This window comes from Mesoplodon bidens (genome assembly GCF_964165515.1).
Source record: "Mesoplodon bidens genome assembly, chromosome: 3".
NCBI lineage: Eukaryota > Metazoa > Chordata > Mammalia > Artiodactyla > Ziphiidae > Mesoplodon > Mesoplodon bidens.
The window spans coordinates 155,440,749-155,465,179 of NC_138178.1; the positions used below are offsets into that span (position 1 = coordinate 155,440,749).

General features: G+C 40.0%; 1 protein-coding gene across 18 annotated transcripts in view; it reads left to right on the forward strand.

Moving 5' to 3' along the window:
* NRXN3 (neurexin 3) overlaps window positions 1-24,431 on the forward strand; it is a gene marked incomplete at both ends in the record, with an annotated part of 1,611,783 nt that overhangs the window by 1,539,117 nt on the left and 48,235 nt on the right. For 13 of the 18 annotated variants that reach the window (XM_081229994.1, XM_081230007.1, XM_081230004.1 and 10 more), the window contains one exon: window positions 23,873-23,951. In XM_081229994.1, the coding sequence (XP_081086120.1) occupies window positions 23,873-23,951 (79 nt within the window). Of the gene's footprint in view, window positions 1-23,872; window positions 23,961-24,431 lie in introns of all 18 variants that reach the window. The other 5 variants (XM_081229996.1, XM_081229997.1, XM_081229999.1 and 2 more) reach the window with 1 other exon arrangement.

Consider the following 24,431-nt stretch of genomic DNA (forward strand, 5'->3'; position numbering starts at 1 on the left):
AGATATGGGGTGTCTTTTATTTTATTTTATTTTTTATTTTTTTTTTTTATGGGGTGTCTTTTAAAAAAAGATTTTCTCTAAACCATAATGCACAAGGGAGCCTGGGGTAAGAAGAGATTTAGGCAACATCTGTGCTGGGAAACAGGTTCCATGGGAGATTGAAAGTAACCCTTGAAATAGTGGTACAAGGAACAGAAAAAAGGATTAGAGTAAGGAAAGAAGAGTTTTTGCTAGAAGCAATACCTAGCATGTAAACCTAAAATAATGTGGAAGATAGAGTTTAAGAGTACATCACAAGGCAAAAAACTTACTTTTTAGATGGATTAAGAGACTGATAGATGAATACGGATTTCTTGATCTATTTCTATTTTAAAGGATATTTATTTTTAAACACTAGAAAATGCAATGCTTTTGACCCAGGAGATTGGCTTTTCTGGTCCAAAGCTAGTGAAATCAAAAGTTGGAGGATGGGGAGTCTACTCAGTCCAGAAAATATTGGGATATCTATATTATTTGAAAATGGCTTTTTTCTCGACAATATAAGGAAAACTTTAAACAGTCTGTACCAAAGTTGAAAGTTTAGAATCACACCTCTCTTCTCGGGGAACTTGTGGCTTAACAATTCAGTATGACTACCTCAAAATTTAAAACAAATGAGAACTTCCCTCAAAAACATCCCCCAAGGATCCAGGCTTTTCTGTACACTTTCTAACTTCTCTGTAAACCTCCTTTCTACCGCCTGGTCCACTGCAATTTGACACATACACCTTTGTAATGAGTGTCCTGCGCATAGTAAATATGTCAGATAAGATTGACTGAATTGATGCAGGAGTGGTGGTGTGGAACATGCCTTTGGCTTGAAACTCTACTAGCCAGCAGGGAAATGTTAGGGAATAAACTAGACAAACCCAAAATAAATATTTCAACTGCAGTTTATATTACTCACATTAAATAATGGAGAAGTATTTTGCTTTGTTATTTGTAGATCATGTATAAAGGCCTTTCCAAGAAAAAAAATACATTTATGGGCTCTTGGATCTATAGAGTCAACTCGTATCCTTCGGTCATCTCGTTCAAAATACAAATGCAATTGTTTGGACATTTTGGTTTAGTGATATGACTTTATATCTGAGCCTCTTTAATTCCGTGTCACTCTCTTAGATTTGCTCAGAGTTTAAAGCCCCTTTACTCACTTCTTGCCCTTCTTACCCTGTCTCTGGCCACAGATTATGGTTAAGAGAAGGATTTTAGAATCAGACAGATCTGGGTCAGAATTGTAGCTTTGCTACTTACTACCTGCATTCTGGAGCTCTCTGAACCTCAGTTTCCTCCTCTGCAAAACAGAAATGGTGAAGCTTACTTCACAAGGTGTTTGAAAAAATTAAATAGAATAGAATGGAAAAACTACTTAGCACAGTGCTTGGCACACAGTAAGTGCTTAATAAATGGTGTAAAATTTTTATTGATTTGTTACTACAGTAGCTTTAACTAAATATACTCTGCTACCCTACTTTCTGAGTAGAGACTTTAGCTTGTCTCTGGATCTTTGGGACCATCAGGTTCTCTTCTGTTTGGACTTTGGAGCTTTTGTTTTAAAAGCACATAATCTTCTGCAGCCACATCCTCTACCGTCACAGCAGATGACTAAAAACTTTCTTCCTGTGGACTCAGAGTCCTTTTTTGGCCTTTATCACCAGCTTTCTAGGTACTCTCTCTGCCACTTATCCCATTAACTCTCACTGTAAACTTTCAGGCAAGCTTCCCTGTTATACTCATGCATCATTTCTGCAGCTCTCGGTCTCATCCGGAGATGCTGGTCTAGAGTAGACTGGAGTATCTATTTCTGAACTCTTTTCTTAATCAGGCAACACTATGTGCAACATACTGGGCCTCCATAATTTCAATATGATCCCTCTTTTTTTTTTTTTTTTTTTTCGATACGCGGGCCTCTCACTTTTGTGGCCTCTCCCGTTGCGGAGCACAGGCTCCGGACGCGCAGGCTCAGTGGCCATGGCTCACAGGCCCAGCCGCTCCGCGGCATGTGGGACCTTCCCGGACCGGGGCATGAACCCGTGTCCCCTGCATCGGCAGGCGGACTCTCAACCACTGCGCCACCAGGGAAGCCCAATATGATCCCTCTTTTAACACCTACCTAAGGGGGTCCACAATTCTATACTCCTAGTTCCAAAACATGTAGACTAACGTTTCCACTTATACTTCTAGCCTTTGAGGGAAAACCATACAATTCACACTTTTTGAGGAGGTAATTTATTTCTTTGTTATCTCTCTGCTATGCATTTTGAGATAGCTACCTATCTTCTATGCCTCTTAGTTTATATACCAGCTTTAAATCTATAGGGATTTATTATTTAATAATTACAAAAGCTTTACCATGTGTATTAGGCTGGATCCAATACAATCTCAACGTGGAATACTCAAGAGATGGAAAGTTCCATCTTATAAATATCCTGGTCAACAGAAAACCCTTTGTTAAAATGTTCCTGATGCAAATATTTCTAGTGTGTACCTTTCATCTTTTCTATCTTAGAAAACTGCCATTAATGTCACGTGACTTCAATTCAGGATCTATCATGTCTAGGGGTAATTTCAGTGCCCCCAAATGTGGAAATGTAGTCAACTGAGCTTCATCTGTATCACCTACTATTTTACAAAACCCTGTGGAGAATATTTCTTTTAGCAAATCTCTGTCATTACCTTAATCTTTGTGCAAGATACATCTCTCTCGTTAAATTCAAGCACACTGAAACTTCTGGTTCAAAAGATAAATTTGTTTATTTGTTTTTAAGTAATTGATGAAACACTTAAAACTAAATAAAGGTCTGCTTCTGATTTGTAAAATTAACTCTGTTACTTTAGGTGTTAACATAGTTTTGTATGGTTAGATGCTAAAGTTATTTCTTGTTGATATATTTCTTGTTATATTTCTTGTGCTTTCTTGTTATTTCAAGTTGATTCTTGTTATTCAATTTTTCTACCTACCTATTTATCTTTTTAATTCTTGATCACTGGCCAAACTATATACCATAGATTGGCTGATCCAATTCAAATAGCTGGCTGTATTTTAGGAAAGAAAAATTCATTTTGTGAAAAATAGGTATGAGGTTGAGAACTTAATGGAGATGTGATACAGGAAAAAGAGTAGGATCAAAATGCATAGTAATGTATATGATATGTTGAAGGGTACAGAAGCCAAGGAAGATAGTGAGCTGACATCTGTCACCACCCAGTAGCATCCAATTTTAGCATTCACTCCTTCATTCACGCTCACTGGAAGTGTGCAGGCAAGAAGAATTCATTTCATGTTCTCAATTCTTCTCTGGACCCCAGGGTTGCAGCTCTCTGATCTTCGGTCTCATCATGGGATTCTAAGGATTCTAGAGAGAGCTATATTTCACTTGATCCAGTTCTCTTTTTCAGTCTGGAGCTGGGACACAGTGGAATTCAGTAAGGGCTAACACCGACTGGCAGTTTGCATGACTCAAGGTACAAAGTGAACCCACTGCTGTGGTCACAGCTTTCCATACAAATCAAATCCCCACTCCCCTACATCACCACCAATGCTAATACTTAATTGCTTATATTGCTTAAGAGTCCAAAAGCATTCTTTTGTTTTACTGAGGCTCCTCATCAAAATGTTTTTACTTCACTAACCCATGGACGCGAAGGTGGTGGAGAAAAAGGCTTCTTAAGTGTTCTACAGAGTTTTAATCTATGCTGGCTCACGTGCTTTGAGTAGTGAGATTTGTATTTTACCTTCCTGGTTGAAGAGTCTTGTAGCACCTGTTCACTGCATATGAATAAACCTGCCTCATTCATAACCACTAATAGCTGACAACCTTTGGACTCCTTCCACAGCTTGAAAACTCTTCTATCCCTTGAAAGCATCTTGCACTGTGCCACATTATTCTGTGTTTTTATTTCCGAAAAGGATGTATTTTAAACAAATTGTCACTTAAAGGGAAAGCTCATGGAAGCTTTAACAAGTGGCCTAAAATTTAGAAGATATTAAATACTCCCTTCTCTTCTCTGTGGTAGCCATGAGCCAGACTCACATCCACTAACCATAAGTCTGCTACTTTTCCCCACAGTGTCATGGAGCAAAAATAATAAATGAAGCCCAGGAGACATGGGTTTTGTCCCATCTGTGTCACAACTAAGAGTGTGACTTATGACTAGCTATTATGGGACTGTGTATAATATAGAAAGAGTATTCTGAGAATGAAACCCCTATACAAATGAAAAGTGTGATCATCACAACCCTTTGAAGAGTTTTAGAACAATTTCACTCTTCTGATGGGGCTAGTGTATGGAATATCATGATAGATGATGTTCATTTTGCTTATTCCAGCATACATTGAAATCTTTGGGGGCATTATAGCTCTAAAATCTGAATCAATAATGATTGTCTAGAAACCATTAGCCAACAGTATTACTGTTTCCAAGGTATTGCCTAGGAGTGCTGAAGAGCTGACTATAATAGATAACTTATATACAACTACAACATATAGAAAAGAAAGAAATTGAATTCAATTAAACCTGGAGGGAGAAGCCCATAGGATGTAATCTGATTTGGAATTTTTGTTTCCTGCGATTTATTCTGTCATACAGTAGGACACCAGTAGATCTACGATGAGCCAAAGAGATAAGGGTTATGGCCACATGTACAGGACAGCACTTCTATTCTGCAGCTCCTCCTTGAAGTGTCCCTTTTAAGTCTCCAGGTGGTGTCCGATGTTCACGCTCTCACAGATGGGGGAGGTGAGGGGATCTGTCTTCTCCAGTCAAGGTCTCTCTGATGAGAATTGCAACGAGTGGACACATTGCCCCTTGCCTGTCTTTCAGAAAAATGACTGCTGTGATAGCACAAATGTCCTGAGAGCTTTGCCTTGATGGAAGTGTGTTTTTAATGATATGATTTTGGTACCCAGCCCTCTGTGGATAGCTTGGCATATGTCTTGTTATATTTAAATAGCACCGACTGATAAAGCGGCTGTTAATTGGCAGTTAGTGACTAGGCTGCCGGTCTTTGTCACCCAGCCTTTCAGCTGACTGATCATTAACTAGAAGGAAATGTTTGACCCAGAAAGTCGTTACTGTTATTAAGTGAGAAAAGAAATTAAAATGCTCCAAATTGCTTTTTTATGAACCAGATGAAGATTAAAAAAAAAAGAAAGAAAAGAAAGAAAAAAGGTAGCTTGTGTTACAATGGGGCCAACATCTGTTTACAGCCCCACTCTTTTCCTGCCTCTTGAAGACCAAATGGTCATGTTGACGGGGGCAGGGATATATTTCCAAAATCCCACTGCTTCATCATCTAGAACCTCACTACTTTGACATTTCAAAGCAGAAATTTCAAAAAATCCTTCAATCTTTTCCAGAGAACACAGTTGCTAAAATTTTTAAAGGAAATCATTTTGTCTGGATGCCATGCAGTTTCTTAAACAGGCTTTGAGTAATTATTTTCTAAATGAAAATGTGACTAAAAGCAGTATGATTGCATACATCGTATTATATAAAATTGTAATAGTACTGTGTATGTGTTTAGAATTAACTTTTTTCATAAGCCATTTGTGTTTTATTGAATTTTGCTGATTAAGCCTTAACACCCACCTTGTGAGCCAAGTGTGAATTCTGATGGGTCTTCTTGACTCATTCTATGACCTTTGCACTTTGCCTCTCCAGTAATCTCCTCATCGCCCTCCTAATGTAAAATGAAAATAAAAATGGTCTGATGGGGTGCTGTGAGCCTTGGCAATTAAAACTTCACATGAAAATTGTCTCCTGAGAGAAAATATTACTCTCCCTTTTAATAAAAAAATACAATTAAGCCCTCCTTCAAACCTCTTGCCTTCAAATGTATTAATATCTTATGTAAAATATGGAAATGGATTCTTGTTTAGTTGAAAAACACCAAAGCAAGAGCAAAAAACATTTCTACCCATAAATTGGTTTATGAATATTAAATATTCCCCACATTGGCTCTGACTAATGAAAACAAGAAAATGGAAGGTGTGGTGTGCTCTGTGCTTATTACCGCGTTGATTTAGTCCTGGGTGCAGTTCTAGGCCCTTAGCGTTATTGCCTTTTCTCTCTTGGTTGCACAATGCATTAAGTTTTGGAAATGCCAGTGTTTTACCTACAGGGCTGGGATTCATGGGCTTAGCTTTTACCTCTGAAGACTGGAGAAAGCAATTGAGTTGTTTGGAAATCTCTTTCAATTAGGTTTCAAAGGTACTGGGTTTATTTTTGCACATCTTTTTTTTTTTTTTTTCCTTCCAGAGATTAGGACTGGACTTTAGAAGACTCTTTAACTACTTTAAAAAAAGAAACGTATCTCTGTATCAAATAGGACTAAAGGAGATGTGCTGCAGTGTTTGAAGGCAAGCGTATCTGATCTCCAAAGAATCAGAAAATCTCTTCTCTAGTTGTATTTGTAGATACTTTTTGTTATGTTGCCTTTTTTTTTTTTTTAAACAGGTAAAGCTCAAATGAGCACAGCATGGTCCAGATGGTGTTTAAAGTTGCCCAAGTTTCTTTTATGTAACTTTCTCCTCGAAAGTGTGTTCCAGCTGGGAATCTATTGGGCTGTTAAAACTAACTTTGTCCCTTTTATGTTTCTGTTACACACACACACACACACACACACACACATATACAGACCCACACACAGGTGTGAACATGGCCATTCCAAATGTATGACATTTCATCACATCCAAGGGGGCTGAAAAGAACTCTGCAGGGCTTTATTAACTGTCTCTCAGGCTAAACATGTTATTCAGTTGGAAGACAGAAGAACTTTGCAGGGTGATTTTCAAAACAGAGAGTAGAATTCTTACCTACGGTCAGGAATTCTTTGTAAGGTGCCCACCTTCTCACAGGGGCCTTACTTAAGAAGAGGTGGAAACAGGCATTACATTCAGCTCTGAAGTGTATACAGTGATGTCCTCATTCAGCTGTGTCTGCAGCAGTGAAAATTAGCTTGGTGTAACAGTTTCTTTAAATGCCTGGAACATACATTTCTTCTGAAATTAAACAAATAACATGTGCTAGCATTTGTGTAAAAAGATCACTTTGCCAGTGCACCGTTAGTGTATATTTGATTTGGTATGTTTGTCAAGAAACAGAGGTGGGTTTCCCTGGAGTCCCCTGGTTCCACTACCCACCTTTTCCATACTTACCCTGTGCTGCAACCAAACCAAAGCAGCCTCTTATTCCCATCCCTTCCTTTCTACTTTCCTGCTTCTATGCATTGATTTGTGCCATTCACCTGGGCGGTCTATTCCCACCTCTGCCCATAAATATCCTATTATCCTGTCAAAGCCAAAGACAACATCTCCATGAATTCCTCTCTGCCATTCCAGCCAGCATTTATTCCTCGCCCCTCAGAGCCCTTTTTCTTTCGTTTTACTATTATTTAAGGATATTTATCCCAGACACTTAACCACTTTATTATAAGCTTCTTGAGGACTGAAGTCACTTCAGATGTCTTTTTGTTTCCCTCAAAGTGTTAGCCAGAAAAGAGCTGTTGAATGAGTGAATGGTGAGAGACCCTCCCGGGCACAGCTGGGAATACCCTTGGATATCACTGAGCAGAATTTTTCTCAATCCAAAGGCATTCGTTCCTAGACAAATTCAGTGTATCACCTTGGCATCCTTAGCATCATCTGCTAAATAATCTAGTTAACTCTGTTAAAAATTATTGAAACACTTTGATACTACTTGGTAAACAGCCACTACCTCAAGACCCCAGATGACCTCTACTTCGCCACCTACATCCCACACCACAAAGCAGATGGAGGCCTGGGGCAGCCGAAGCTCCAGGACCCAGCTCCAGAGCTATGGCCACTGTCTGTTCTGATGGATCAGTTCTCCTGCTGCACTCATTGTTAAATACTGACTGTTAAATTTAATATTACCCCTGCCAATATTGTTATAACCAATGTGACACCCACATAAGACATTTAAAGCCACATACTGTTTATGGAGTTATGTCTAATCTTCATTTCAGCAGAGAAGAAATGAGTGCTCTGAATAAGGACTGGGGATCCTTGAGCATTTTCCCAATTTGGCTACAAAAGTTAATGAAATTGGGGCCCAAGCTTAAAATACAGCCAGAGCTCTAGATATATCCTATGATATAAATATAGAGATAAACTTGTTTCATTGAGGAGTAACTAGGGAATTAGATTCCATTTGGACCTCTAGGTGATGAACAATTGGAAGCGTATTAAAACTATTTTAAATACAAGCATTTATTGCCTTTGCCTATAAGATACCACTTATGTGGGAAAGAGTCCAGTCCAGTGCGTTCCTGGGTATACCACCTCTGAAGATATTTAAAACCTAAACTGTATTTATTCTGCATTTAAAGATGTTTAGAGACTGCCTTGTGTGTTAATGTGTGCTCCGCGACTAGCACTGCTTAAATGCTTTCCCCCTGCACGCATTGATGTGCACATGGAAGGGAAGGAGAGCAAGGAATGAGAAACTGTGCTAACTGCTCGACGTTCAAGTAAGATTTATCTAAGAAAGAACAGTCTGGTGCATTAAGGTGAATATTCAAAGACAGATGTTTATCTTAATGGACTCAGAGGCACTTACAAACAACGCAATTGCTGCAGTCATTTTACAGGGCATTTATTCCGAGCGATTACACTTACTCTTTCTTTTATATAAAGAATTCTACTTAAAGGTTTAAGTGACACCAGGACTAGTATGGCCAGAGAACCATAGGTTGGTTTTTTCTGGGCTCTGCTCAGCCAATCCTATTTGGAATGATAAGAAGCAAGACCCAAATCTCTTTGGGGGGCACTTGTTGGACTTTTTGCAAAACCAGGTCTATTAAAATCTTAAGTTGTCCCAATTTCCAGAATATTACATGATATTTGACTTACTTTAAACCTATAGTCCTTCAAATAAGGAATTGACTCCCTGGGACATGGTTGTACAATTGCAAGATGAATCGTTTATGGGTTTGTCTGGACCAATGAGACATTTTGTATCTTGAAGGCCAATATACTCTTCCAGAGCAACCCTTGTTCTTTTTTTTTTTTGTGGTACTCGGACCTCTCACTGTTGTGGCCTCTCCCCTTGCGGAGCACAGGCTCCAGATGCGCAGGCTCAGCGGCCATGGCTCACGGGCCCAGCCGCTCCGCGTCATGTGGGATCCCCCCGGACCGGGGCACGAACCCGCGTCCCCTACATCGGCAGGCGGACTCTCAACCACTGTGCCACCAGGGAAGCCCTGCAACCCCTGTTCTTGACAAACAACTTATAAAGGTATTCCTGACCCTGACACTTCCAAAGGTCAGAATTAATGATAATTTGACAAGGATGGGGAGTAGTTCCCTCCTCCAACCCTATTCCTCTTTTCAAACATGACTCCTGGCTTGCCCAGTTCTGCTTAAATCAACACACACTCCCTGAGCATCTTCTGTCCATTTAATATCTGTTGTGCACCTAAGCTCTCATCCAGCGCTGTAATAGTCCTGTGGGTGATTTCCAACCAATAATAAATAATGTCATAATATTAACAACACATCACAAACAGTACTATCTCTGAGTCACTGATATCCATTTCAACCCACATAATAATGGCATGAGGTAGATGTCCTCTCAGATTTATAGAAGAGGAAACTGGAAGGCAGAGCTCTTGTGATCGCCCTGGGCTTCCACCCCCAGGGGCAGGGCCCATGCTTTCTGACCCCAAACACAACACTTTCCTTGATATTATAGCTGGCTATAGGGGACACTCCTTCCCTCCCTCCAGTAGCAATTAAGTAGAAGGGAAAGATGTAAGCCAGATATGTATTATAAGTCAGAATATAAAAAACATGTTCCATGAGATTTGAAGAAAGTACTGACTTAGCATGTTACAATATTTCATTTTTCAGCCATAGGATCAGGAAAAAGCAGCATGAAAAATGAATTTGAGTTGGGCCCTAAAGAAGGATATATAGAATTTTACCAAGTTTAAGTGGAATGAAATGCAAATAGAGCTGGGTAAGGAGCTATATATAAGCCAGAACATTGTCAGGAACTTATCAGGCTTGTTCAAGACATGGCAAACATTTATTTAATAGTCAGAATTGTGGAGGTGTTCATGGTGCAAATGGTAGTGGAATATAGTGCTGCAGAGTTACATTGGAGACCAGAGGTGGAGGATCTTGAATTAAAAAATAAAAATAAAAAAATTAAGTCTAGACTTTCTTCGATCAGCTGTGGGATAAATCTGGACCAGGAGAGTGGCACATTGAAAGCTTTGTTTTTATTCTAGTGACGTGTTCTAGGGTTTATTGAAGAGACAGAAGCAAGGGAGGCTGATTAGAGAATCTCAGGATCCATCCAGGGAAGCAGCCAGGACAGTAGAAATGAAAAACAGAGCGACATTTGATTAGAGATGGGCTTCACTGGACTTGGTGCCAGGAGGTGTGATGCTGAGTAGGGAGGACTCAAAGATGACCCTAGCAGTGAGAGAAGATGATCAATTCAGTCCGGTTTATGTTGATTGCAGATACAAGATATTAAATTGAAAATATTTTCCCTTACTAAGGTAAAAATATTTCTTCTTGCTTACCCAACTCCAAAATGATCTCTTTCGAATTCCTTTCGGAATCTCATCGGGTCACAAGACTGGCATATCGAAGAGCACTGGAATTACTGTGGAGCCTCCCAAGTCCCACTCTGGATATTATTAAAGTGTGAGTGATGTGCACCAAAGGCAGAGACCCCTCACACAGTACTTTGCATCCTCTCTGTCTCTGGCTGCTCTGTATGGATCGCTCTCTCCATTATGATTGTGTTCAGCCTCTAATAACAGAACATATGACCTGCAGTGATTAAAGAGGAGATAAGTCTACTCAGTTAAGAAGAATTCTGGAGTCTGGAAAGGAGAAAACTGCTTGTTTGGACTCATATCATATATTTGACAACATCTAAGTCAGCTTCTCAAGTCTTTTAGCCTTTCTCTCACACTTGCCACCTTATGGGCACAAGATGGCTGCTGCAACTCCAAATATCCCATCCAAATCCAAGGAAGAAGGGAAAGCAGTTGAACCAGACAAGTCATCCTCTCTTATTAGGAATAGAATAAGCATCTCTAGAACCCCTAGAAGACTACCTTAATCATCATTTTGTCTGGATAAATGCCACATGGCCACCTGTTCTTGCAAAGAAGGCTTGGTTAGCCTGGACACATTGCCAGCCCTAGCAGGGAGGAAGATTAGAAGGGGTATTAATAATGTCTCCAACACTTGCCTTTCATGCTGCACTGTAAACTCTCTGAAGGTAGGGACCACATCCCTCAGACCCTACTCCCATGTTGCGCCATGGACTCCTCCTCACCAGGCACTTTGCTGGACATATAAGGGTCTGGAATGGGAAGTGTTTGAGGAATCAATCCTTGCCTAGTGTGCTAAGACCTACCTCCTTTTGTGTTTTTGTTCCTCTGAGCAGCCTTAGGAAAGGAATGTAGGAGATTCTCAGATAAGTGTTAGAGAAACTCTTTTTCAGTGTCTCAAAAGGAAGGAAGGAAGGGAGGGAGGGAAGAAGGAAGGAAGGAAAGAGAAGGGAGAAAGGAAGGGAAAGAGAGGGAGGGAGGGAAAGAAAGAAAAGGAGAGAGGGAGGGAGGGAAAAAGAAAAGAAAAGAAAAAGACTCCATGCTGGGAGGAAATCTTTGCTGTTGTAAAAATAGAATAGGGCTCAAGTGCATTCTTCAGTAATGAATGCATGAAAAGAAGCTTCTTAAATTATGAATGTGGCTTCTCTTACTTATTGCCCAGTAATCCTGTTTTATTGATTTCTGTTTATTTCCAATCACCTAGAATGAGACGCTGTGTTGCTTAGAGATCTTGATCCCTGAAAGATTGTCATTAAACTACTCTGCTGTATTTAGTTGTTTATTTTTTGCTCAAAGTGATTGAATCAATACAAATACAAACAAAACACTTTTTTCCTTTGCTCCCTAGAAGACCAGGGGAAACAAAAAACCTACAGAAAAGCTAAATAAAGATGCTCCAATTTTAAAGAAGTCCCATCAAATGACATATCGATTTCTTTCAAAGAGGCAGAGTGTAAATTAAAAATATTCTTCTGATACAGTTTTGAAAGATGTCACTGACTCAGCAGAGTGGGTACTTATCCACTTTCTCTTCCTAGAGGGCCCGTTTGGAAGGGCAGCCCACTTTTCCCAAGATCAGCCGGCTCTCCAGGATCTCCGAGGGGAGTGTGTCTCACAGTCAGTGCTGGCAAAACTCTATGGTTCTGTCTGACCCGTTCTCAGCTCTGGTTTTGCTATCCACCACTACCTCTGTGTATGTTTAAAGACATGGTAACATTTTTCAGAAAATTACACTGTCATGATCCTTTTTAAAAGTGGATGTGTTGAAACTCTTCTCAGAATTGGAAAGATGAAAACATGGGAATAACCAAGGCCCAGGACCTTATTATGGGATCTTCCCCAGAATGTTATTAAACCCTGGTCTAGGCAGGTCTGGAGGAGGGGGTGCTGGAGGCAGGGGCAATAGAAGAGCCATCCAGGAAAGAGCTCTTTCTTGAAAAGGACTCTGGAGAAAATCAGTCTAGTTATATCCCACAGTCAGGAGGCCAGGAGTGAAGGTACAAGGGTCCCAGTTTTAGGAGCAAAAACTATTTGTCATAATCTGAGTTTCTGAAAACCACATCGGACCCCTCTGGACTGTTCAAAAACATTTTGCAAACTCCTTTGCATTTTCCCTCTCAGGCGCAGCTTCAAAATCCACAGGAACCAGTGTAAAATAAGAAAGAAGAAAGAAATATTAGGGGATGAATTCAAATAAATATGTTTGATTCATTTTACCCCCGTACATGATGGGGCCACAGAATCTTGGACTCGTGGGGCATCAGAAACTCTATATGTAGATGGGGTGGCCAGGAACAGGGGTGGACACACACATTGCATGCATCTCCTTTGCTTATGCACGTACCCCCTTGTCTCATTTCCTTTACTTGCAAAACACAAATTCAAGAATAAAATGATTCAGAATTTCAAGATGAGAGCAGAACGTTAAACCAAGCACAAGGTCCTTGTGAGCACCGAACACTGTGTGATGACATAGTTCTCAGGCCTGGGATGACACCTGCTATATTTCCAACCCCCACTTTACCAGTAAGTGGATGCTGTTGCTTATCAACTGAAACCCAAAAAAGTTGTTAGCTTTGCTGTCCATCGGAAATGAGAGATGAATAGTCTTTTCCCTTCCTGCATAGAAGTCACCTTGTGTTTGGTTTTGTAAATCGTTTTGAGTTTATATAGAGCATGGGGCTAGCCATGCCTAGGAATGAGGACATGACTTCTGGAGAGTAACTGGGTCCATCTGGGTTCCTGCATTTCTCATGCAACAGCACCTAAAGACTTTCTCTAACTTGAGACTTACAATACAAATCAAAGAGCTATGTTTGAGTCTGCCCTCCCATCTTTCTCTGTGGGAGGTTGGTATTGTTTTCAAGACATGAGTAACCAGGGATAAATTTTCATTGCAAAGCCAAACTCCTTTGCATTTTCCCTCTCTTGGGGTTTGATATCAGGCTCTTCAGTTGGCCCTCATCTTTCTTTCACAGTTTTGACTCAGGCTTACTCACTGCAGATCAACTGTAAACCAAGTCAAATGCACAAACCTTGCATTAACTATTGCTGTTGCTCTGACACCCATATCTGACTTTTCCAATATTACATTACATGGCTGAGTGGGAAATACTCTTTTCAGAGTAATAAGGAATAGGCAACCTTGTCTCTTTTTGCTTGTATTTTACATTCAGTCCACTGCATTTGATTGTTCTGGGTTAAGTTTTCTGTGCCACATACTAAGTTCTGGGTTGTGCTGATATGCTCTTCCTTCTCGTGTTCACTCTATGTCATCTTGAGCTTGAATTTCTTTCTTAGTTTCTTGTTTACTAAGCATGAAATTCCATCATGCTTAGTTTTGCAAGGTAACCATTCTCAACTCTTTTCTGCACCGACAGACCTGATGGATATTCACGTGCATTGCACACTCTTCACTGTAAGTGGCCTACCTTCGACAAAATAAAGACGAGGTTCTGTTTGATTCCCAGCATTTGGCTGTTGCCCCACTCCTTTCTCACTTGCTCAGCTAGCAAGCCTCAGTTCGTCATGAGACCAAAGACTGAGAGCCACTGCTATTTGCTCTGGACTGAATGGCTACGTTACATCTTTTTTCAGAATTGCTGACCAAAATCCAGGACTGGCTTTATCCTGCGACTCCTTGTTCTCTTCTAATGTTGGAGCTTATTAAGTCTTCTAAGTTGTGCTCTCAACCTGCCAGGAAGGGCTGTTTCTCCTGTGTTCAGTGATAAGTTTAAACTCAAAAAAGAGGACCAAGAGTTAGATCATCTCACAAAGAAATATGACTCAATTTTTCCTAGGTTTTTTTTTTCCCCAAAAAAACCCATTCCTTCTTTCTGAACTATAGAGCAAGAAAGAACATGGAGAAATGAATCGTATCAACAAAACACACTGATGCGCTCCAGGATGCAGACTATTCAGAATTTCAACGTCCACTGACTGATATCCACATCACAATTTGCGGATCACATTAATATTTGGCCTTGGTCACTCGCCCTCTAAAAACAGAGGCTTGATGTCAGTATTATCATTGGAATAAAGGGCTCACTTAGAAAGCGACTCCCAACTCAAATAAAAAAAAAAAAGAAAAGAAAAGAAAAGAAAGAAAAAGAAAAGAAAAGGAAGACAAGGGAGCGAGAAGGTGAGCAAGCAAGAAAAGTAGGTTGGGTCGTTGGAGCTTGAGCTAAATTGGCATTCCCTTGTCATGGTTAGAGCCTCAGCACTCAAAACAAGGTTTGTGGTGAAAACCAGAAGAGTTTACAGGGGGAACACAGCCAAGCCTTTCAGATTAGCGGTCCCGGAGAGGGCTGCACCAATAAGAAAAGCAGCCATTAAAGCCAGACCTTTGTGTGTATATAATCAATAGGCTCCTGATCTAGATTCCTGGAGATGGTGTGTGGTTGGGTGGGCGTGTTTTGGGGGTTATTTATTTATTTATTTATTTTTTCCTGCCTTCTAAATAATATGTAATTTCTCCAGGCCAAGAAATAAATTGAAGGGATTTAGGGGGATTTGCTTATCAGTGGAATACCACGTAGCATTACATTCCTCCTGCTTTTGGGAAGGTACATTGAAGTTTGGTTAATCTTCTGTGGTTCAATACTCCTCTTCCCTCTGTCAGGCTGCCTTGAACAGACGGATTAATCCCCCTTCTACCCACTCTCTTCTCCTTCCTCCCTCCCCCCTCTCTTGATCCACCCTTCCTTTTTTGAGCAGATGGAAGAAAACTCTTAAAACTGGAAAGAAAAGAAAAAAAAAAAGATGCTGTACCACATTTATTTGTGTAATCCTACAGGGCTTCAAAGATAGAAATAAAGGACTCCAATCCTTGGCACAAAATTTGGCTAAGCTTAGCTTGGTTTTTCTACTGTTAATTAAATCTTGAGTCGACAAAGGGATTTCCTTAAAGGTTAATTCATTAGCAAAAGTTATTATAAATCACATCACTCTTTATCCTGCTCCAGTATATGTGGAGTAGGAAAAAAGGAATAATGTGGAGGCTATTGACAGTGGGCAGGGTTTAAAGAGAAGCTGGTGATACTATTCGCTTGGATTCCTATATAATCTACGGTCTTTAATGATAATGGGTCATCAATTTTTTACAGTGGGTACCACTTACGAACCTCACATTAATTTCAAGTTTTTGTAGCTGATGGTTTAGCATCACTCAGTGCTTTCTAGTTCGGCCTGGCTCAAATCCTAGTAGCCTGTAAACTCCAGGAGGACAAGGACTGGCTCTATCTAGCCCTCAGCAGAGTGACTGACACACGATAGGCTGTTAGTAAACATTTGTTGAGGGAAGACTGATTGAATAAGTAAATACATGCATCTATAAAATCATATATCCAGAAAAATGGGAATTTGTTTTTTGTTTGCTCTTTTTTTTTTTTTTTTTTTTTGCGGTACGAGGGCCTCTCACTGTTGTGGCCTCTCCCGTTGTGGAGCACAGGCTCCAGACGTGCAGGCTCAGTGGCCATGGCTCATGGGCCCAGCCACTCCGCGGCATGTGGGATCTTCCCAGACCGGGGCACGAACCCGTGTCCCCTGCATCAGCAGGCGGACTCTCAACCACTGCGCCACCAGGGAAGCCCTGCTCTTAATTTTTGTATTCAGTTTTCTGATAAAGCTCTGTCCCAATTAACTAATTTTGGTCATGCCGAATGCAATGTCTGTAGCCCAGGGCAATTCTCTTAAAACCTCATTCCAAGGAAATATGAGCCAAGTAAAATACGTGGGTTGTCATGTCTTATTTGGCAAGTGGTCGTCTCCAGGTAGAGAGTAGAGAGGAAAGTAATGTCTTGAAAAACCACAATGACATGAACTCCAAAGACTTTTTAAAAATTCACAGTGTCGTTCCAGTAAAGACACTTAGGCACATCGAGGTAGACGAAAGGGGAACTCAGAAAGCATCTTAACCAGGCTGGAACTTTGTCCCTTTGTTTCCATCATTCAGAACCTGCCTCGTGATATGCCTCTGTCTTTTACACTTGAGTATGACAAGTTCAAATCGTTTATTTCATTTTCTCATAATGGTGTTGGTTGGTTCTTTTGAAGATGACTATAGAGAGGATGTTCAGGATAAAATGAGGGTAGAGATAATCACACTCATACAATCTTACCATGCTTTAAGGTTGTTTCTGGATGGGGCTTGCACTGGGTGTAGTGGTGGGGTTGGTGGGGAAGAAGGGAGGGATGAGATGATCGTTTCTAAGAAGCTTGCTGAAGCTCCAGGTTTGCCTGCCTTTGGTTCAGTCTAAAAATCATCCAGTAGTTTGTGTGTGGGGGGCGGGGGGAGGTATCTATTAGCATTGATCAAAGATTGGACTATGCAATGGCAACAGTTTGATAAAGAAAGTCTTAAATAAATTTAAATTGAGATGTCAACCTTTTCAGATCTCATTAAAGATTATTGATTGATCTAGAGTCTATGTACTTTAATTAAAAGTATCTCAGACATCTTTTTTTTTAATAGAGAATAAATACTCATAATGAAGCTGAATGAGACCATCCCTCATATGAGATGCTTAACTCCAGCTCTATCTCAGAAAGGAAGTTTAGAGACAAAAAACTAAAACACCAAGCATTTGAAGGAATTTAATTCTTTTGAGCGTGAAGCAGCTGCAGAGATGTATGGCTGTTTTCTGTGGGACTTCAGAATATTTATGGGCCTTTCTCCTTTCCTTTTTCACTGGAAGAAAGGCGATCATCATTCTTGAGTGTGTTATTTATAATTTCATAAAGCTGTTCTGTGACAGGACTTATTTTATCTGCTGCTTAATCTCGGTCAAATAACCGTGCTTCCAAGGAGCTGGGTGGAAAAAAAAAAGATCATCCCCCCAAATGATTAGCCTATTCTCAGTATAAGATAAACAGCTAAAGGTTGGAATTTTGAAGTCACAAATCAGCATCTGGGCAGTAGGAAGGGGACTCTCTTAAGCAGTTCTGACCACGGAAGCAGATATTTTTCTCAATGCTGAATAACGGATAACGATGAAGAATGGTGTAGAACCATCCCTGTACTGAGATGAGGTAGAGCCCTTCAGAGTGAATAATTAGAAGCAGGTGATTATAGAAACAATAACTCATTGGAGACAAATGAGAAGCCAGGTTTGTAAAACTGAGGGAATTAGAAGGTAAATATATCTATAAATTTACTTGGGTGGACAGAGTTTTGAGCTTTCTTCGGTCCCAGTTTATTCTAAGGTAATTTCAATAAACACTGGTAGGAGTAAAAAAAGAATATAAATGCAATAAAAATCTTTCAGGAATGGAATAAAGAGGGCTCCTGCCTGAGAGATATTTTATTGAAAGTTATTATAATACCTATCTTTAGTTTTATGAGTCCTCATACAGAACCAAGTAATTTCAACATGTGGATTAAAAATATGAGATACATATTTTAAAATAGGGTAGTATGAATTATTATTTTTAATATAGGACTTGGCTAATATATAGGGACAGAAGAAGATTTTCCTCCCCTTGAGAAGGCAAGGGAAGGTCTTTCATTTGCACTGTGGAGGGAATGGCGCAGTCAGACCCATGCACTGTGTTCTGAAACCACGTGTATTATTAGCTCCCTAAGGAAATGTGATGGATGACACTGGTGAGATGTGGGGAGGGGAAGAAGGAGAGGAGTCTGATAGGGCAGGATATTAAATTCATGCTCATTATCCAAGTTTGCAAGAACAACACGATAACTCAAGAAGCTGTCATACCATACTGTCATTCTAGTACATCTCTTCACTCCAGTCATCCCATACTACTTGTGGGTATACAAATAAGCTGTGCTTTTTCATATCTCTGAGCCTTTACAAAGACTGTTGATTTCACCTAGGATGCCCTTTTCCTTCTCAAAGCTCTCAGCATTCCCCTGCTTCACTACTGCCTGTCCCTGAGGGCTCATTTTCCACATGCCCCTCTGCCTAGGAGCTCTCTCTGCTCCCTTGCTATATGCTGCCTTATCACCTTATGCTTACTCTTGTCATAGCATTCAGTTTACTGTGTCAAGTTTGTCCGTTGACCAGACAGTCTCTTCAGAGACTGTGAATTCCCAGTGCAAAAGAACTGTTTTTATCTATCACTTTATCCCTCCTGACTGTTACAAGGCTGGACACATATGCATTCAATAAATATTTATTATGCATGAATGAATGAACAAAGCACCTTGATGATATAGTTCCGTATCACTGATGGTTGACTTAGTCACTTAGCCACTAAGAAACTGTTTGGTTTGGGGAGTGGTTATGGATCTTCTATTCTTCATTGAATGACCTGTAGATAATGTTGATATTTGACATATGGGAACCACAGTATGTAAGCACTTTAAGCTTAGCCATTAGGAATTATGAGACCTTTAGACAATCATTGTGAGGGAAAAAAAGTTAAGATGACATGGAAGGCAACTTGATGAACAGTCCTCATGTAACTATATGAATAGAGAAATTTCCTAAGGCAATACTGCTCCTCGAAGGAGCGCGGATGGTGAGCAGTTAAAACAGCAGATGTCACTACAAATTTCTGTACCCTTGGTTATTATGAGTTCTGAAAGAGTGAATATGTGATCACTGCTTAGCACAAAGCTTGAATATAGCAAGTGTTTAATGAGTGGTAAATTAGTAGGCATGATTCTAGAGAGTTCAAATACCTTTTTCCTCTCAAAAGTACTAACTGCTCTTCTTTCTAAGGAATTCTGAGTAATAATAAAAAATGGTTGTGATTGTAAGAAGATACATACACACACTCACACACACACACACACACACATGCACACACACACACAGCCTAGGGCTCCTGCATTTTATTTAAGGAAAACAGTCCGTAGTTCCATTCTTCTCATGATCATTGTACCCCAAGTCTGTGAGATACTGCAGTAGTGAAACATACTCCACTAGTCATGGGGACCAATAATCAGGGACGTGTGCCTTTTCTTCCAAGGGTCAGAGTCAGACCCTGCATTTGCTTGTAACTGGGGAAGGGCACAGACAAAAAAATTTAAAAAGCTACTAAAAGAAAGCCTTGGGTTTTCTGAGAGTAATTTTGGATCAAATAATCATTACTTTAGGATATGATCCTAAGTGTATATTCCAAAACCTTGGTTTGTAATTTTTGTTGTTGTGTTTGGGTGGCAAGGACAGAAGTCATTTTTTTTTAAATCCCTAAAAATAGTGATCTGAACCCTGAGCCCTTTGCATATCAAAGCTTCCTGCTCCTGGCAGCGAAAGCATTTCTGAAACTACACAGTGTTCTGTGGCAGGCGTGGCTGTGTTAGATGCCAGGTTCTCCAGATAAACGTTGTTTACCATGTTGGGCCAGGAGAGGATTGAGATGTATGTAATTGCTTTGGGAGTTTCATTGGCTGAATCTGTAAATGGTGATGGTGAAGTCTGAGGGACAGAAAGGAAGGGGCTGAATTCACAGAAGACCACACACAATGTTTGGATCCACAGCCACTGGAAACAGATCTTCCAATGGCTTTTTTAGCTCTCTTGGCATCTTCATGAGTATATTTTTCTTTATCTCTCTTCGTGGCAGATCCAACCAGAAATGGTGTTTGTACCATTAACTGGAGGTAAGGAATTATGAGCAATGAAGAGCAGTTCTAATGGGGGATAAATCATTAAAGACAGAGTACATAGGCAGATAGCACATCTATTTAAATTAAGAGTGGCTCCCAGGCTCGACATTCCTGTTACTGATTGATTGATTGATTGAATTAGTTAGCTAGTTTTAGCTCATATTTATTGAGCATGTACCATATGCCAAGAACAGAGCTTCACTTTTAATAGTACACTTAAATCCCATGCTCAGTTGATAACAAATCACTCTGTTTAACCCCAATTTACAGATGAAAATAATTGAGGCCCGGAGAGGGGAAGTAACTGGCTTCCCCAGGTCACAGACTATACGTTTAGGAGCTGGGATTCATAGCTGTGCTGTCTAGAGCCCAGTCTTACCACACTCTCCAGACTGCCTGTCATCTCATCTTCTTTGAGTCTAGTCACCATTTATAGGAGCTACTGGTAAAATGTGTTTCCATTGCCTGGGAGGAAACTTGTTCTCATCCATACTCATATTAAAAAAAAAAAAAAATCTCTGGGAAGTGAGGCACAGGGAGTGAGAACATGGGTAAGCATATGTTTGGGGCCTGCCAGGGGGATTAGGGGCCCATTTTGGGGACAGAAATGGAGGTGGTTATGGGGGAGGGGAGTGGGGCTGGGGACAGTGTCACTCAAACCACAGGGGCGAGAACCTGTGAGGTATTAGAGGAGGCGGGGGAAGCTGAAGGGAAAATAGGAAATATCCTTTCCACCGCAGAGCCTAGTACTTATCTTAAAAAAGACAAAAAAACGAAAACAAAAACAAACAAAAAAACCTTACATTGTTTCTTTAGCCAATAAAAATTAAGATAATTCTAAGGCTTAAGTAAAATCTTAATTCTCTTAAAAATTAAGATACTTTTTGGTATTAAGTTAAAGATTCCACTAATATGTTAATGCCCTTTTTGGTTTCTATTGGAGTTATGCATTGTTTTTATACATTTGCTCAGTGACCTTCTTAAACTTTATTGCCTGGTCTTCAGTTCTTGAGACAAGCTCACTAGATATTCATTAACTCACCAGTTTTCTAGGGATCAAAGCTAGTTAAGTCCTATATGGGCCATTCTGTAAGGTCCTTATAATCAAGTCACCGACAATTAATTTTCGATTGATTACATTTTAGAAATGTATTCTCAACCTCTTTTTCGTTACCAGCCTTTAAGAAGACTTTTAGACCTTTTCCTAATTGTCCTTCTCCATAAAATTTTAATACCAGATATACTGTATATTCATTTTAGTACTGTGGCTCTTGGCTGATCACAAGCCATTTTCATATCTAAGATCCTCCCCCTTTTGCCCAAAACAATTATTGCTGGCTGGGGGAGGGACATGGGTGGATATCATCCCCATAGAAAATGCATGCTTTAGAACAATCAAACAATAATTGTGGCCCTTCCAAAAATGGTGTTTGCCTCTTCTAATTGCTTCTGCATTTACACAGTTAATATTTATTCTCTTATCACCTCCCTTCCCTTAATGAGCAGGAGTGGACCCGTATTGGGCCCCATCATAGCAGGAAACTCCAAGAGAGTGAGCTCATGATCTCTCTAACACGAATAATGGTGCTCCAGGATACAGCTGCCGGCATCAGTTGTGGAAATGAAATGCACATTTCAGTAGTGTCTAGTTGACAATAAAAATAGTATGTTTGAAAAATCTTTTTCTATTGACTTTAAGGAGAAGCAGAGGTAGAAGTATCTCCCTGACAGATATTGAATAAAGATCAATTACGTGGTTTAAGGCACCTCTCTGCCACTGTTAATTAAGCAAAATCCATTACCTAATGTGGTTTTTCTACTGTTCTTTGCTGTCTCCAGCAATTCCATGCCTACTATGTCTATTTCAAGAAGGATGTTGTCTGGAAACGCTAAGCATACGGGTTGTCATGTGTATTCATTTGCTAGGGCTGCCATAACAAAGTACCATAGACAGGGTGGCTTAAACAACAGAAATTTATTTTCTCACAGTTCTAGAAGCTAGAATTCTGAGGTCAAGATGTCAGGGGTGTTGGTTTCTTCTGAGACCTCTCCCCCTAGCTTGTAGATGGCTGTCTTCTCCCTGTGCCTTCACATGGCCTTCCCTATGTGTGTATGTGTGTGTGTGTGTGTGTGTGTGTGTCATAATCTCATCTTTTTGTAAGGACAACAGTCATATTGGATTTATTTACCCAAATGACCTCATTTTAATTTCCTTACCTCTTCAAAGACCCCATCTCCACATACCAGTCACATTCTGAGATACTAGGGGGTTAGAACTTCAACATATGAATTTGGGAGAGGACACAGTTCAGTCCATAACATCGTGTAAGAAGGGGTATAAAGAAGCCTATGGGAGCTACAGATGCAGACTTTGAGTATCTATTCAAATCTTCACTATGTTTTTTTACTAGCTGTGGGTCCTTTAGCAACTTGCTTAACCTCTCTGAACTTCAGTTCCCTTTAAAAGTGTAATAATTATCCCTGTCCCAATGGATCATTGTGAGAATTGTGTCTAATTAATTAGTAATAACTACAACTAATAAGCATATATACATGTCTAGCACAGCATCTGACTTGTAATCACTTTTTCCCTTGAATATGGATTCAGGCTTCAATGCTTTGGGAATAATAAGACCTGCAAGTCAGTTAATATTATGAACATCAGGAAGGAGAAATCAATGAGCATTTGTTGAACAACTGCTATATATTGTGTACTCTTATGCACAGAGTAGGACAAAAGTTTGGTTTTTAGACAAGATTTGTGGCTTAATAATTGAGGGAATGATTGAAAGAGTATTTACTGTGCATGTAGAATGTACCAGGTACAGAAAGTACTTTTCTCGTCTACTGTGTAGCAAGGGACTTTCTTACTGCCCACACCCACAGTCCCTTATATTTCTTGCAGCAGCAGATTCCCTGGCATTGGGGAATTTCTGCAGGATTCAATAGAAAAAAAAATTGTCTCAAATTGAATTACTTTTGTTGCAATCAAAATTTTTTCTGCTGTCTTCAGAAACAGCCTTACCTGTGTCCACAGGCTGTCTTGTAGTATCTGTCTGCTGGTCAACATTACTAATTCAACTGACTGCAGCAATTACATGAAGAATCGCTGATAGTGAGAGAAGCCATTATGCTATTCCCAAACAGACTGCATTCCACAGTGTTCATTAATTATGCCAGCCTATAGATTCACGACCACCAAATCATACACTTGAGACTGAACACCATATGTATGGAAACCCTCTCCAAGCTGCAGTGTAGTTCTTCTGTGCTGGCTTGCTCCCTTGTATTGCCACCATTTGCAATAGCCCTTCTCCTGCCCTTCTGATTCTCAAAATTGAAATTAAAGTCAGGATAGAATCAGGCTGCACAATGTGATCTACAGGGATAGGATAGCCTTCAGCCTCCTCAAGCCACCTTGGGGCACTCAGCTTTACATAGACCCACACAGATTGTCTGGATCCAGAGCCATTCAAAGCTACACAGGAGTTAACATTCTCTACCCTACAGCATGCCCTCTTTAGAGGAGAGAGACAGCAATGCTGATGGAGGCAGGACACAGTGATAAGTCTTTGATGCTTTTGCTCATTGGTTTCTTTATCTCTCTCTCTCTCCTCTCTCTTCCCCCTACCTCATTATGTTTTCTTTGACACGTGCAGCCAACATCAGATGACCTTGTTTCATCTGCTGAATGTTCAAGTGATGACGAAGACTTCGTTGAATGTGAGCCGAGTACAGGTAGGTTAGGTCAGTCTTGTTTTGCTTGCTTTATTTTTTCATTTGCAAAAAACAATACATACGTATATGTGAATATACATGTGTTATATATATATATATTATAGTGTGTTAATGTGTGTATTTCCTGTATCTATATATGTATATAAATACATATATAAATATCAATCGAAAGCATCAAATCCCATGGAAGGAGCCATAAAATCCCAGGGAAATTTAAAGTCACTTCCTTGACTAGCTAAAGAAAAGTCCATAAGACATAACTTGGAGCAATCAGACACCCAGATTAACCACCAAAGCAGCAAATGTATAGCAGCCAGTGGCAGCTATGAAATTGACAGGGGGTGGGACATGAAGACTTTTATATTGGATTGACATCAAAAAAACATAAAGCCAAAGTGGGGCCATAAAGATCATGTAAACCTCATGAACTGTTCTAAGTGGCAAACAAAAAAAATCAAAAACCAAAACCAAACAACCAAA